The sequence below is a fragment of the Colobus angolensis genome, unplaced genomic scaffold (genome assembly GCF_000951035.1).
Source record: "Colobus angolensis palliatus isolate OR3802 unplaced genomic scaffold, Cang.pa_1.0 Scaffold23, whole genome shotgun sequence".
Classification (NCBI taxonomy): Eukaryota; Metazoa; Chordata; class Mammalia; order Primates; family Cercopithecidae; genus Colobus; species Colobus angolensis.
The window spans coordinates 19767211-19785009 of record NW_012115488.1 but is presented as its reverse complement, the minus strand read 5'-3'; the positions used below and the strand labels follow the sequence as shown (position 1 = coordinate 19785009).

At 33.4% G+C, this 17799-nt stretch overlaps 1 protein-coding gene across 1 annotated transcript in view; it reads left to right on the top strand.

The window, feature by feature from the left end:
* Positions 1-17799, top strand: part of ST8SIA4 (ST8 alpha-N-acetyl-neuraminide alpha-2,8-sialyltransferase 4) — a 113087-nt gene that overhangs the window by 2568 nt on the left and 92720 nt on the right. Inside the window, 2 exon segments of the mRNA XM_011944307.1 lie at positions 4997-5128; positions 14269-14526. Coding sequence (XP_011799697.1) covers positions 4997-5128; positions 14269-14526 — 390 coding nt within the window.

The following is a 17799-nucleotide window of genomic DNA, read 5'->3' as shown; positions in this document are numbered from 1 at the left end:
CCAACACACACACACCAAAGTCACTTTCAACGCTCAGTTGGCAAGTGGCTCCTCCTTCTTAATTAAAACCCGCAATGGCAGTCTGGTGGGGTGAGGCAGAAGGCTGACCGCGAACATCGCGCTTACACCCGTGCCCTGTAGCGTCCTGGCTGCTTTGGCTCTTCCTGAGAGACCGAGACTGTGGATGGACTTAGAGCTCCAGGAACAATGCGAGGACATCTAGGCTCCCTGAGCACTGTTCCTTTTTCTCCAGGATGAAAGGTTCAGTGGAAAAGCTTGTGACTCGAGCTCGTTGTTTCGTTTCAACTCCCAAATAGCGCTTCTGGTAGAGGAGTTGACTCATGAAACGATCTAATCATCTCGTTGACTCTCTTTCTACCCAAACCACGTGGAGAGGCCAGTTTTGAGTAAACTGGAATGGAGGTTCGACTCCAGATCCCAGTCCAGTATTCAAGTGAGGTAACCAAGGCAGTCTCTGGCCTTTGGGGGGCACTGCGAGCCTTGTGGCTTGGCAGCAGTTTCAAAGAAGGGCCTTCCATAGTCCTTGAATCTTGCGTCACCACCCCAGATTAATATTTAGCTTTTCTGCTACCATTTTTGCCATACACAGGCAGTTCCTTTATCCTTTCAACCCTTCCCCCACGACTGAAGGTCCCATCTATAGTTACTATAGTCGCATCATTCTACGCAGACGAAAAAATCGAGAACCAGCACAACCTTTTCACCAACTATCCACACTCTCATATCTCCAAAGGAATACCTGTGGCATGTTTTTTTTTTTTTTTAAATATATATATAAGGAATTGTTCCAGCATAGGTCAAGTAATGATTATTGAACATCTAAAATTCATGTTTCCTTCCACGAAAGCCTATTAGTTAATAACGTTTAAGTCAAAGAGCAGTGAAGGCATTAAGTGGTGTGTTCTTGAGTAACTTTTCTTTCTTAATAGACCTCACAGTTGGCTTATGTCTTAACTGGCTCTTTGTGCTCTTTTGGGTATAATTGGAAATGTATTAATGTAAGGCTCCCACAGGTAAAATAGGTAAGCATCCTCATTTAATGAGATAATATATTTGAAAGTGTAACATAGACTTTAATGTTATATAAATATTTGTTTTGTTAGTCCTTAAATCTTGCTACGCACTTGCTACACACTATTTTTCTGGTTGACTACAAATGAGACTAACTTACTTTTCTTATTATCCAGAGATCTCCCTTATAATTTGAGTATGTACTTTAGGTTGTGTTACTAAGTAATCAACAATATTAGTTCTGAAACCTATGATAAAATTGAAAGTGGAAATAAGTATTTTTACTTAGAGTATTACCATTGACTGCAAAGTTAGTTCTAGTTTGTTGTAGTTTGAAACATAGCCTCGTGAAATCTAGAATTTGCACTTTACTTCACGTTTCACATTTCACAATTCTAATAAATCTCATAAGCAATAAATTGAGGTAGAACCTATCATGTTTATTTTTAGTTGTTTGACACTTAGGTAATGAAAATACAAAATGGCCTGCTGTATGTGTTCAGGCTTAGTTTCATGCAAATTCTTTTCTTAAAATTTTTATATTAAAGAGGAAGTTTAACCTAGTACAAAGGGAACAAATACATTCAAAAGCCAAGTCATGAAGAGTTTCAATGGGGTGGAATATGGGGCTTTTGAGACCTAATGCCATGAAGTGAAATTAATCATATGTCTTACGTACTGCAAATCTATTAGAGTAAATTGTGGTGAAGCCTGGAAATATTTGTAGATACTAGGTTGCCTAAAAAGTGATTAATTCCTGCCACTGGTATCATATAAATTATTATCTTAGTGAATTTTTCTTTGCTCCATAAAAACAGGGATACTTTGTATTATATTGATTTGTGCAGAGTGATTTCTTTGATGTGTTTTGCTCTTTTCCTTTTAAAAGTACATATTGAATCTTCTTGTAGATGATCCTATGCAATAAATGTTTTCCGTGCAGCTGTTCAAAAGTCATGTCTGATCTGGAATGAGAAATAAGTAGGGGGGTGGCAACATCCTTCGAGCTTCGCATTCATGGGAAGGAAGAGCCTTTTCTGAGACAAAATGCTACCAAGGTCATGAGTGAAACATCCCATGGGACCCATTTAACTTTATACAGAGAAATTTACTCTAGAGCTTCAGATTGTACTAAGTGGCCTTCTCCCACACTGAGTATAAGAAGTGTGACTAGTTGTAGATATTTTCATTCAAAATTCTTTCCAGTGATAAAAGTCTGAAATTTGGCTTATCACCAGCTCAATGAAAGAAATTCAAACAGCAGAGTAAGATGGTAGCATTTTATTCATAGTACACTGATTTAAACTTTTTAAATCTTGGATATTCTGAAAAGGTTTGGAACAACTGAAGACATCATAGCAAACATTCTGCCATGTAAAAATGTATCTGTATTGACATGCCAATGAAGCAATCATCTATAGTAATTAATTATTTAGGTTTTAGAGACAGGGATTGTGATGTTACTCAGACTTGTCTCTAACTCCTAGGATCAAGTAATCCTCCCACCTCAGCCTCCTGAGTAGGCACTGCCCACCATACCCTGATTTTCCACACATTTTAAAGAGTGCAAGTCCATGTATATTTTTATTTCTCCTATGAAAGTTTATTGGTGGTGAAAATAATTATTATAATGATATCAATCTGTGGTTAGAAAAAGATGACATTGATACATCAATTAATAAGGTGATGATTAGAAATATCTCTTATCCCCAGAAATAGTGATAGTTTGCACCTGAAACCATGTAGTCATATCTCCCAAAGTGTGAATGTTAGCTTCTGTGTATAGTGACATTTTTATTCATAAGTAGTTATTATCATTAGAAATATAATATAAAAACTGACTTCTAAGCCAATGGTCAGTAAGGCACACCCTGTGTTTTCTGGCATCCTAAATGCCCCCTGTAAAGCAATAATTATTTGCCATGCACAGGCATGCAAATGTACCATTTTCATCAGTAGGATAGTTTAAGATATTAATTTTTATAGAATTCTGAATTTCACAGGGAGTAGCAGCTTATGATGCTTTGAACTGCTTCAAATTTAAACTACATGTTTAAAAAAGAATGCAAACCAAAATACCAAACTATAAGGCTTCAATTACAGAACTCATCCAATAACTGTTACACAGGCAATGTTTCCATTGATACTAGGAGAGGATTGTGTAAAAAACACATAGATTTAGACTTTGTTATGCAGCAAATAGTCGTTACTTTTTAACTATATTTTGACATTCTAAGAAGTAAAAGGTGATGTAAAGAAATAAATAGAAATATTCAAAGGGCTATGGTTACTATTGGTATCCCGTAAGGAGTAGCTTTTTGATTTTCTGAGTCTGGGTTTACATTTATAAAGTACAAGAAAATGGTTCATTGAATAATGAATTTATTGAGTTATAAATGTTCTAATGGCATGCATGCTATTATAGGTATCTGCCAGCATCATCACTCCCACCACCACCTCAGCTAGTATCATGCCCCATGATATACTAGCTTGACACTATTGGTTGCAGAGAGGTAGTTTTTTTTGTTTTTTTTTTTTTAATGTAAGAGAAAATACCAGTAACAATAGCTACTGAACGAGTTTTCTGTCTACCAGAATCTCTGTCTCTCCATCAACTCTCAGGGAATTGACTCATTGTTGAGATGTTTTGAAATCGATGCAATTTTTGAAAAATTACTTTTGCATGCAGAGCCTTGCTTGATCCTCACAAAACCATTGTATATGATATAAAGTTATTGTAATTTTCAAGGTGAGGTAAGGCCACTGTAGCTTAGAAAGAGAGTAGAGTCCAGGAACTCAAGCAAGTCATAGAGTCACAAAGATGCCCAGATCACCTGATATTCCAAGTTATTCTTGCTTCAAAACAGAAGCCCCTTCTATTATGCATATATGCCTTCTGTAAAAATGAAATTATAGTCTTAGGAATCACAATTATATACATGGAGGAGCACTGACAAAACATTCTGCCTCTGTTGTCTAAACAGAGCTAGTGAGTGACTAGTAGGAAACATAGCTTATTTGTTTTATCATATTTTAATTGCCAAATAATAATTGTATATATTTATGGGATACAATGTGAAGTTTCTATACAAGTATACACTGTGTAATGATAAGATCAGGCTAATTAGCATATCCATCACCTCAAAAGCATGTCATTTATTTGTGGTGTGAACATTTAAAATCTCCTGCAGCTACATAAAAATATACAATACAATATTATTAACTACAGTCACTGTGTTGTGCAACAGAACTTATTCCTCGTGTCTAACTGTGAAATTTTGTACCTGTTGACCAATTTCTCCCCATTCCCCACTCCTTCTTCCCTATATTCTGTTCTCTACTTCCATGAGTCCCACTGTTTTAGAATCAATATGTAAGTGAGATTATAAGGTATTTGTCTCTCTGTTTTAGACTTATTCACTTCCCGTAATGTCCTCTAGGTTCATTCATGTTGGCAGAAATGGCAGGATTTTGTTATTTTTAAGGGCTGAATAGTACTCCATTGGTATATATACTACATTTTCTTTATCTATTCCTCTGTTAATGGACACATATATTATTTCTACATCTTGGCTATTGTGAAGAATGCTGCAATGAACTTGGGACTGCAAGCATCTCTTTGACATACTGATTTCAATTCCTTTGGGTATATGCCCAGAGGCGAGATTGCTGAATTATGTAATTCTGTCTTCATATTTGGTGATTTTTTTTCTTCAAGTACCATATATATCATTTTTTATTCAGAAATTGTTTAATTTCAAAAATATTACTTGTAGATTCTTATTCTGAGAGTCATATTCACTTAATCCTCATAACACCTTTCATCATGCTTGCATATTTCCTTCTAACTTGTACGGGAAAAGGTATCTAAAATTCATCACCAGTATTAATTCAAATTGTGTACTGTGCTATTAGACAAAATGTTTCTTACTTTCACAAAGCTGGCAATTTTGTTTTGTTTCAGAGATGGTGAATTGTCTTTGAGTCGGTCACTTGTCAATAGCTCTGATAAAATCATTCGAAAGGCTGGCTCTTCAATCTTCCAGCACAATGTAGAAGGTTGGAAAATCAATTTCTCTTTGGTCCTAGAGATAAGGTGAGTTTCTTTACTAAGGCATAATACATTTCACATCATGTCCTCAAATATGTTGGGCTTAGCAAACTTATATTAAACACCTGATTTATGGTTTAAGTATGAATACTTAAATAAAAGAATGAACTAGCTCTATTTAATGTTGCTCACTGAACAATATGAAATCATAAAACTGAAATCATTATATAGTCAGAGATTTAAGGATGACTATGTGAGTTTTGAATATAGCGTCTTTATACTAGTGGAATAAAATATTCATCACAGTACTAATATTTGACATACTTCACTCAATTACTCAGGATGGACATATATTTTTAAGAATTATCTTTAACTTCCCTATTGAGTCTTCATTCTGCTTTTGGGTTTTCTCAACTACTTGAAAATTGAGCCTATTACACTTCTATTGTGCTGATGATTATAAATAAATTAGTCTTATCCTGTGAATGAGTATTTCTGGGCCCATGTTTTAAAAATTGGATAAAAATCAGAAAATAAGCTTTCTAGATTACTGACTTCTTTGTAAGACTAGTCATTTTAGCTGAAACCCACCTTTGAAATCATACTCCATGCCTACATTTATCCAGTAGGTAATTTTCTTCTGATATAAACATGTTACTAATAAGAAAGGTAAGGTCACACCTTCTCAATTATGGAGGAAACAGGAAGATTGTTTTTTTCTCTATAGTTACATTGCATTACTATATTGGTTGGTACATTTGAATCAGAGCATTTCAGTAAACAAGAACTCACTAAAAGTGTGAAAGAACACATTTGTTATATAATAAAATAATCTCAAAGTCAATGAATAGTTAGCATTAACATAGATTTTATAGGTGTAGATTAATTTTCGTGGGTTTCTACCTACTCATTTCTTGGATTATACCCATCTTTAGTGTAGAGTATAAGAAACTTGAAGGAAGAGTCTAATAGTCTATTACACTCATCTTTAGAGTATGCACAGAAATTTCACACAATGTTTTGGAGCAAAGATAATTACAGCATGTTGAAATTTACTTGAATGAATGTCTGGAAATTTTAAAAATACGGGCATCAGGGAGATGTAGGAATAATATTACTACTTTGGTTTAAATGTTTGAAATTGACTGGAAAGGGAAACAGGAATCAAATCATGGCAATGTCAAGTGGTGTATATTTGTTTGCTTTTAGTTTGGTGGGAGCTTTCTATATTCATGTGCCTCCTACAAGAATGAATAGATAAGTAGAGTCTGATGATAGAGCTCATAAATCAATGACTTCTGGGTAAAATATGGCCAGCAAGCAAAATTTATTTCCACTGGATAAAGAAAAAAGAAGCCTTAAAGCCAATACTAAAAACCAGGAGGATTTTTAATAAATGTACAGATTTCCATAAACTCTTGAGAAATTGAAAGATTTGAAAACTCTGAATCTGTACTCTTCCTAACATTTAGCTGGTTAAAGCAGACCCTAGCCATAGTCTCTCAAGCTTGACATTTTCATACTTGGAGCTGACATCTTTCATGATACCTGTCAAGTGCATTCTTCTCTGTCTCATATCCCCATCCTCATATTTGAATTTAGAAACCCTGTGAGAGATGAGATAATTATGAGGAAAAAGCCACAAGGTGTGAGACATTGTGGGGTTACAAACACAGATATACTTTGGTTTAGAATGGTGTGAAGGTTCATGTTTCTTGAAGGTACATTGGAAAAAGAGAGGGATAGGTGATTAAATAGCAAAAATTTGATCTGTAAGCAGAAAAATAACTTCCAATTGGATGGGTTAGCAAGAAAGGGGCCAAATAAGGCTACAGAGATCTGGTAAAGAAACCTGATGGAAGAAAGTAAAATAAAATATTGTAATAATTTAACTAGCATATCTAGCCATGCTAAATAATGTGTCAGATAACAAAAAATCTATTAAGTAAATTAAATAAGTAATTGGCACTAGTTCAATTATTATATCTGGTAATGCCTTTCCTAATAGCTATATAAAAATCAAATACTATAAATATGCATGAAGCTTTATACATTTTGCTATTAATAACATATTCAAGTGAAGGGTAATAAACCTAAGTTGACCCAGAAGATTCATATTACAACTTTACAAACCAATGAGCATTGCATTTAGGTATTTGAGGGTGATCTATTTTCAATTATAATAGCTGATAATATGAATGAAATGTTAATACTATTTTTGTGTGGTTCTCCTTAACAGATTAAAGAAATAAACAATAAAACAATGAACAAATGTTGAATAATACATACAAGTTTGTCATTTCCTTGAAAGGAAAGGATAATTTGAAAAACCATTATTGTACAATGTACAAAGAGTTCATAAAAATCAGAATTGGCTATAGCAGAAATGACTAGTGAGTATTAATCAGTTTGACACCTGTAACAAAAAATTTAGAATATGAAAGTATCTGACTGTTGGCTTAGCTTTTGCAAATATTTTTAAAAGACATATTGGAAACTAATTATGGACCATTTATTACTACTATTATTATTATTATTTTCTTCCTCACCTTTCTGGCATTTAAGAATTTCCATATCACTTTGGGTCAGTGATTGGCTGTGGGTAAATTTTAAAAATATTTTCAAAATTCTACTTTTAAATTTTTGCTTATTTTAATTTATTTTTTATTTTACTTTAAGTTCCAGAATGTGTACAGAACATGCAGGTTTGTTACATAGGTATATATGTGCCATGGTGGTTTGCTGCACCTATCAACCCATCATCTAGGTTTTAAACCCTGCATGCATAAAGTATTTGTCCCAATGCTCTCCCTCCCCTTGTCCATCGCCTTACGACAGGCCCAGGTATGTGATGGTCCCCCCCTGTGTCCACGTGTTCTCATTGTTCAACTCCCACTTATGAGTGAGAACATAAAGACATTATTTCCAACTATTTTTTATCTTACATGATTCAACTATGATTATAAATCTTTCAAATTTAAAAATCTTATTAAACTTATAATACTTTTATTATATTCCTAATAATTGTCCACATATTAAAATGTGAAAACAGTTCCTGATATATATTTCTTTACATTTGTAGATACGATTTTCATCCCTATTACTAATCCCTTCATTTCCATATGCCTTATATTATTTTCATAAGCACACCAAGAATTGGTTCATATGTATTCATCAAACAACTGTACTTCTATGGAGTTGTCTATGAGAGATGGTTCCATGTGTTACTTCATTGTACTTTGAGGATTCAAAATATATGGAGTTTATGCATTCTACAGCTAACTTTGCACTCAAAATAATTATCTTAGCTTTAAGGCTTGATATTATTGATAAAAGTTTGTTCTTTATTATTACAAGCTAAGAAATGACATATTTAAGATCCATTAGATGTTGTGAATAAATCTGTGAACATCATACTGAGAGATTATATAGTTAGGTCCGATACTTGCAACTTGACTTTTTTTCCATATTTGGATTATTTATTTTCTTTTTTTGTTATTTTTTATATGTTGACTAGAAACCTCAAACAGTGCAAACATGAATTATAGATGTATAGAAATGTACAAATGTACACATCAGGACAGCTTTATCACATCATAATTAGAAAACAATATTTCAGCTCTTAGTGTCATGATAGATACATCAATGATCTGAAATACATAAAATTTGCAGGTTAACTAAACATAATTGGAAATTTATAGATGCTTAACTGACAAGAAAAATTTCCTTTTGCATACATAGATGTACTTTACAAAAAGGTATACATACAATGTGTATACCATCTTCCACTGGCTTTGATCAATAAGTTACCAGTAGAGTTAATCTCAGGTCACAAAGCTTATTAATGGCAGTGTCAAGATTCAAACCCAGACCTCCTGACTGAGGAATCAGGACCTTATAAATAATGTTTTTGTTAAGAATATATTTTAGTACCCAAATGTATATTATTAAAATTTATCATTATGGAATAAATTATTTTCTTTGCTCTAAAATAACACAAGATATTTTTCATTCAACATTACCAAATGCTGGGCCAAATGTCAAATGGCAGTCTAGGGTGTATGCTCTTCATTAAATATTGTGGGAAAATTTTGCCTTTTCATTTGTTGTGTTTAAGATTTTTTTTTTTTGAGGGTACTAAGATGGCTTTCCCATAACTGCTAGGACTTAGAAATCCTAGACAAGGTACAGGTAAAGGTTTTATTTTTTCAGCGCTTTAAGGCAAGTTGCCTTGCAAAAATAATCTTTTGAATTAAACAAATAAACAAAATATGTGTGTTCTGGTTTTTTGTAGGCATAATGAAACACTTGGCATTTTTTAATTTTACTTTTTATTTTCTTTTAGAAAACTATGTCAGTACTAACTTAATTTACAGTGATTTTTCTTGTAGTCAGTGTCTAAAGTTTGCAAAGACTGATTCCTAATATATGTATCATAGCCTAATTTGCTTCTCAACTTGTGATACACTCCACCTATAAGATTTGTCACACAGTATTTTCTGATGTAGTTAACAATGTCATTTAGATTAAATTTTAGTTGCAATTGTGTGCTTATTATTGCCAAGAAACTTACAGAGAAGAGTGGCACTTAGTGATAGCTTAGCTATATTTAACTTTTCACAAGTGAAAACTTGTTACTAAACAATGTTTAGTAAATTCATTTTCTGGGATTCTGCAGTTGCTATTTCAAGTGATAGGTGATGTTGAAAGGGAAGTTCTAGTTGAAAATTCAGTTAAAAGTTTCTGTGTAGAACTCTACTTGTTGTCAGTTCAACAGTCCAAACCAACCTCTCAGTTTAAGGCTGATATTGCCTAACAATAAATAATTTCTATGACTAAGATACTTAGTTTCACTGAAAATGAAACACATTTTCAGATTCCTTCAGTTATCTTTAACGTTAAAATAGTTACTCAATTTAGGTGTTTGCTTATCTTATGAAGCTTCAAAAGTTGCATTATGATGACAAAATGACAGTTAAAGACCTGTGAAGGGTCTTTTTTTTGTTTGTCTGTTCTTTTCAGTCATGCACAGAAAACACAACCCCCTACTTTGAATATCGGGTAATAACTTGACCACGTACAAGGAAAACTTGTACTGGTCATGCATGCATATTAAGCATTAGCTTTTGTTGATTCATGTTTCTCTAGATAGAGCGTAGATATTAAAGCCAGTTTTCTTTCTACCTCTCTCATTTCTCAAATAATTTTTGTTTGACCTGCAGTTAAACAATAATTTCTATCAATTGTCTTCTTAGCAAAGCATATATGTTCTCCTTGGTGACATGGTGTTGTTTCAGTTCAGTGTAAATACAGGAGTTTTCTATGCTTCCAGTGACATTTAGCTAATTATATTTGAATGCATATTTTTTTCATATTTATAGTCTGAACAACAACTAGACTTAGCAGATTCACAAAGCTTTTAATTCTGCATTACATCTACAGTCTAAAAATTGTTTTCACTAGGAGATAAAAAGCTAACCTTTTCTCACCGTTTCCAGAAATTATTAAGCACTTAAGTCATAATATTATTCACTCATAGTAATTACTTTCAGTATTTCTTGGATCCTACAAAAGGAATCTTAACTCAGATAACTTCCCATATGTAGAAGACCTAAAACAGAAACTAAAAGTTTGGTTCGGGAATAAGAAAAAAAAAAAAAAAAACCAGACTCGCTAAAGTTTACCTCTTTTACTTTTTACTTTGTAAATAGCAAATTCTGAGTTTTGCCTAAACTTTTTGTGTTTTTATATTTTGATTAGTCTATGTGAGTTGGTAGTCATTTTTGTTTTGAAATCACTTTTACTATTTTTACTGCTTCAATTGAAAAAAATACTGCCGAGCCTATAACAACATTGGAAAAACACGTAATTAAAATCTTCATTTAGTAATTATTTATCTTATTAAGCATTAGTTTCTTCTAAGAGTTAGACAATATGATGTCTTTCAAAACTTTATTTAACTCTTATAGTTCCCCTTTTAAATCATTTTTCCCTAAGAGTAAATAAAATAAAGAGATTTCATTATACTCAGGAACTTAAAAGACATGTTTTACATTATTTTTGCAACTAACTTGTCTATAACACAGCAAAGGTGCTGTTATTGCAAAGTCCCTTTTGATGTTAGTTGACTAGCATGTAAGTGTTAACTTTTTTGACCAAATAAGATAGATTTTCCCGTTTGGATTACCAAGCTACAGAGTCTTTTTTCACACCAGGACCACTAATCTACTCACTGCAAGCTTGCAAACATGCCACTTCTTGGGAGTGTACGTCTTCAAATAGCTCTACAGCAACCCACTTAAATTATATTCAAAGAAAAACGACAACACCATCTAGCTTGATGATTTAACCACATCCGTGTAGTCTCTATTTTAGAGCCAGCCTTGTCGTTTTCACAGGAAATGAGAAATTTCTGTTGAAGTACAGGTGTCAGATATTAATTATTCACCAGACAAATAAGTGGTACTCAATAAATATATACAAAAGTCTCTGCATATTGACACTTTTGGTGCTAGTTGTTAACTTTTGTGAAAAATCATTAAGTGCTTGACATAAACACTTTTCCAGTTTCTATAATGCATAAGCCCTAGGGTTGCTTATTTAAAATATAATTATCTTCTTATATAACCTGGACTTTGTTAAGATAAACTGTTATGGTGTGTCAGTGGTATTTCTACCAAATTTTGTGATTTCATTTGTAGAGTGTTATATAGGCTTTCCTGTACAAATTCTACTGCTTTTAACCTGATATTCAGAATATTTGGGAAAAAATCATAAAATTATTTTTTCAACTAGCTGGTGAACATATTTCTTGTTTATAAAATCAGAGCAGAGTTTTTCAATCACTTGGTTTTCTAATTAGAACAAATATTAAACTGGAACCTATTTAGAGCAAATAAAAATAAAGACAACAAAAGAAAATATATGAGTTACTTTCCTCCCTTCTTTGCTAATCATGCTTATGCCTTCTGAGTTAGAGAATTACTCTTTTGATGGAGTCAAGGGATGAGGTTATATTCTGCTCTCAGTAATAAAATTTACCATTTGTGATGAACTTAAAAAGTAGGAGCACTACAGGAAAAATGTGTCCATCATATCTTAAATGTTAAAATAATGCCATTATTGTTATTACTTTGAAAATACAAGCTTGCACTAACAACACTTTAGTAAATAATATCCAATTTCCAACCTAGGTGTAGAGTTTTCTTAAATTGTTTCTTGCTGTTATTATGTTGTGTATCCCCTATTATGTTGGATACCCCTAGAATCAAACAATTTCAGACATTTATAGGCCAGGTTCATAATTTGAGCTAAACACAAGCCCCTGCTTTGAATATCAGGGAATAACTTGACCACATACTAGGAAAACTTGTACTGGTAAAGCGTGCATATTAAGCATTAGATTTTGTTGATTTATGTTTCTCTAGAGCTCAGATGTTAAAGCCATATATATATATATATATATATATATATATACACACACTCACATATACACATGTATACATATATATACACATATATTTTTTTTTCCTTAAAACTTACTAGGGTCCTGGATTCTTCCCTTCTTGTTAGTTCCAGGTATAAATAACCTCATCCAGTGATTTCTTCTGCTCACTGTTCTTAAGCCTTCGAACTCTCCTCTAAGTACTCTGACCTATCCTTCCCTCCTCTCAATTTAATGGCAGCTACCCTTAAGTCATTTGAATCTATGGACTTATATGGGAAGGCAATATCCCTTTTGTTGCCAGGATGGCTCCAGTTTATAGTGGTATCTCTTGCTGATTGGGGTTAAAGAAACATTTAAAAGGTCCCAATCAATAGACTCTCACACAGTTCAGATTACAGGCACTGCTAGATATGTATTCTCTTTTATCTCAGCCTGCAAGTTAGTTGGCTATTTGATGCCTGACTTCACCTCTTTTAGTGCCTTGCTAAAAGGAGAAACTAACATAAACCAACATACAGACACATTTTAAACAATTATCCAAGACCAACATATTTATTAGATGTACGGCACAACTTCCCAATTATTGCAGACAGCATTTGTATCAGGTGCTTTGCTATATCATGCCAAGGATCATCAGTTTTCCAGCCAGCTATATATATATGTATAGTATAATAATTATACATATATAGTGTATATATATATATATTTGTGTGTGTATATATATATAAAATCATTTTCCATCATCTACCTAAGCATATGTATATATTTATGTTCATGTAGCTCTCAATCTGTTATCAATTTATGTATTAGGTATGGGCTAGGCTAAGTATCGACCAAAAAAGTAACCTTAAAATTTAGTGGCCAGACAAGTAGGAAATTTCTTTATTTCTCACATAAACTCACATGATCCACTCATATCCTATTTAATTAAGAAAACTAACTTGCATGACCCAGCTGAGCTCTACTTGGGTTTTGAGACTTGCAAATATTCTAGCTGAGCATCCATGTGGCCAGATAAAACTTAGAAGGTTCAAATATTAGAAGGAAAGAGAGAAGAAAGGAAACTAAGGAATAATTAGCTACCTCGGCCACACACAGTCCAATGTTCTATCTATTCATTTTGTCTTTGAAGTATCCATCTTACTTCCCAGACTCTTGATCTTAGAGAAAAGTTGCATATATATTTATTGCTATAGTTTTAATTCTTCTTTAGATAATTATAATATACATATCATATGTATAAATGTATGTAAGTTTGAGAAGTTCATTCCTTTTAATAGCATTAACTGTGATACAATCAAAAACAATCTCAAATTATTTCTCTCCACCTTAACTAGATGATATTAAACAACATTTATGACTATCAAAATAGGCTGAAGCTAGCAGAATAACTATTCAGTCAAGTCATGGCATCTGTGTTCTACTTAATAAACCAATTTTTCTACATATTTTGATAACTGGAGTACTCTTTATAACTCCACAAATAGATGTATATACTATATCTATGTACACAGTCATGAAGAATCTGTGAAAATGATTTTTAAAATTTTATTTCTTATAGAATCGACTTAATTCATTGGTTTAATCACCACTTAAGATTCATAGCTTACCAGTTTGGTAATCTAAGATTAATAGTTTGCCAATTTGTATTTTTTCTTACGTTACTTTTTAAATGACACCACCAGTTCTTGGATATGCTGATGGTAATATAAAAACTTTGCTTGTATTTCAAACACAGGAAGAACATACTTCGTTTCTTAGATGCAGAACGAGATGTCTCAGTGGTCAAGAGCAGTTTTAAGCCTGGTGATGTCATACACTATGTGCTTGATAGGCGCCGGACATTAAATATTTCTCATGATCTACATAGCCTCCTACCTGAAGTCTCACCAATGAAGAATCGCAGGTTTAAGACCTGTGCTGTGGTTGGAAATTCTGGCATTCTGCTAGACAGTGAATGTGGAAAGGAGATTGACAGTCACAATTTTGTAATCAGGTGAGTTTTCTTCTGCTTTTTGAGATTGTAAGTTTTTCAAAGACACTTTACTTGGGGATAGAAAACTGTTAGAAAATTTTAAAGTACTACTAAAAGCTCAAACAAATATATGTCTATGATATCCTTTTCTGTGTAACATTTACATTACATTTACTCTGGAAGAGAATATTATAATTATTGCATAGTTGAAAGAAAAAGTGATCTCATCACAGCAACAAGATTCACACAGCTTTTTTTGGTGAGGGGGGAGGCAAATGGCAATTTTATTAAATTTAATATTCCACACAAACTTTTTTCTTAGTATCTCTTCTTCATATTCTATAGTTTTGTGTGATTGTATTTGGTGTATAAAGATTATCAATATTACTATGGAATGATGTAATAGATTTATGTTAATGTTACTTTGTATTAATAATTATCTGAGAGGTAGTAACAACATAGTTTAACAAGTTTATATTTGATATCCTTTATCCTATATTTGATAAAGATATATTTCTTTAATTTCTCTTTATATGTGATATTTGTGTATGTTAGTATATTTGAGTTTTATGGTTTTCTTACATAATTAAGCATGCATGTTTGTTTTTCATTAATGGTTAAAAGACATTTGATGAATTGTGTGTTTGATTAATCTATTAACTGAAAAAACTCAACATTAGAAATGGAATTATAAACACATCATAAATGTAAGCAGTTTTTAATGGTCAATTTTTATATCTGTACAGTTTTTTTGGATTGTTTTAGTTCCTTAGAAAAATTAGCTAAATGAATGAAACATGGATATTGAAATATGAAATAGTACAATTTAAAGATGGAAGGAAAGTATGCTGAGTTGACATGTTGAAAAACACAGTCTCTTGAAGATATGCTGGAATACATTATTTTTGAATATTTTGAATATTTTTTGAATATTTTTGAAATAAAGTCTTAAAAGGAAAGATAACTAATTATGTATGTATTAAATCATAAATAGGCAACTACTTTAAAAAAAGAAGTCATGAAAAATCACACCCAAGCATTATCAAGTGAAGAAAATGTATAACAGCACAGAAAACTGCAAACATTTTTCCTTATTATCTTTCCTTTTCTCTCTTGGGTGCAGGGTCAGAGATTAATGTGAAATCAATTTAGCCTTTTAAAACTTGAAATCTTAAACTAATTAGACTATGAGAGAAACCTTGTGAACAAGTAGATATAAACAAAGACAACTGTATAGAAAGAGGATGTAAAAAATTTGATGAGGGAATGGCAATGGAAGTGGAAATCAGGAGCTTCAAATGTTGAAGTCTATGCGAAGTATAGCTGTGAAAAAATGTAAGACCTCTAGAATTTCTGATGTGACTAAATCATAAGGCAGGTAAAATAAAGAAGTAACGATGTCAAGGCATAATCAAAATTGTTGCAATGTAAGGATTTCAGCAATCACAATAGGGAATTTTAAAAGGTGATAATACTGAAGGAAAATAGAGTCTAAATGACTTTTTATTTCTGCGTCCCTCTAAACTTTGACACTGGGGGCCAAGTTGTTAGATTTAGCCCCAGCTGTGACTCCGAAATGAAGACTGCTTTTACATGTGGGTAACGTTAGAGGCCTGATGGCAGTAGTCCCCAAAGTTTACGTCATTTCCTTATTGCTTCCTGATCTGGCTTTGTTACTCCAGTTTCTATTGACTGGGATTTTGCATTATTCCGATTCCTAAACTACTGAGTTCTTATCTCACGTGGAATTGTGTGTCTAATAAGTAGGTTCCTACACTCTTTCTCTGTCTTAAGAGTGGCTGGTGGCCAACCTTGCTTTGTACTACCACCTCTCATTTTCACTTTTCCTGTCTTCAATTTCTAGAAGTTATACAGCCTGCACTATATCTCACTTACCTGTAATTGGCTATGGCAAGCCTATAGATTTCCAGATTTCTGGGATGTAGTCAACCCGTGAATAAAATTCTGATCTCAAAAAATCTTTCTGTCCACCCCTCTTATTCTAAAATTGAAGACTATTTTTCTCTTTCACTGGCCAAGCAACAACTGGCCACTTGATAGTATTGCTTTCACAATTCTACTATGGACTACTGGGCGTTTAGATCACTACTAAGCTACTCTGGTGCTACTTCAGCAAAATGCCTAGAACTTGATATTGTACACATACTTTCTCTTCCTTTTATGTTTTAGGCACGTAATTTCATGCCTACTTTTTTAGATTTAAAACCCTATAATCTGCCATATATTAATGCACTCCAACTTCAATTTGGAATATTCTTTGATCATTCCTATAGTAACCCAACTCCAGTGATGTTCCGTAAACTGGTTTAACTGTTTTTACCCCATATTCTGTGACTCCTAGATTCTTTATCTACCTTATTTGCTAACTATCAGATGGATTTGAATGTCTGTTCTTAGTTTCTTGTCCTCTATTGTCAATCAACAGATCTAATTTTCCTGAAGAATATCAGTAGCACTTCCTTAAGTGGTCCGTTTTCATGCTGCTTATAAGGGCATACCTGAGACTGGGAAGAAAAAGAGGTTGAATTGGACTTACAGTTCCACATGGCTGGGAGGCTTCAGAATCATGGTGGGAGGTAAAAGGCACTTCTTACATGGCAGCAGCAAGAGAAAATGAGGGAGATGAAAAAGCAGAAACCCCTGATAAACCCATCAGATCTCGTAAGACTTATTCACTACCACGAGAACAGTATGGGGAAAACTGTCCCCATTATTCAAATTATCTCCCAGCAGTCCCTCCTACAATACATGGGGATTATGGGAGTACAATTTGAGATAAGATTTAGGTGGGGACACAGCCAAACCATATCATTCCACCCCAGCCCCTCCAAATCTCATGTCCTCACATTTCAAAACCAGTCATGCCTTCCCAACAGTCCCCCAAAGTCTTGACTCATTTCAGAATTAACCCAAAAGTCCACAGTCCAAAGTTCCATCTGAGACAAGACAAGTCCCTTCTGCCTATGAGCCTGTAAAATCAAAAGCAAGCTAGTTCCTAGATACGATGGGAGTACAGTTATTGGGTAAATACAGCCATTCTAAATGGGAGAAATTGGCCGAAACAAAAAGGTTACAGGGCCCATGCCAGTCTAAAATCCAGTGGGGCAGTCAAATTTTAAAGCTCCAAAATGATCTCCTTTGATGCCAGGTCTCATGTCTAGGTCATGCTGATGCAAGCGCAGGTTTCCCATGGTCTTGGGCAGCTCCGCCCCTGTGGCTTTGAAGGATATAGCCTCCCATCTAGTTTCTTTCACGTGCTAGCATTGAGTGCAG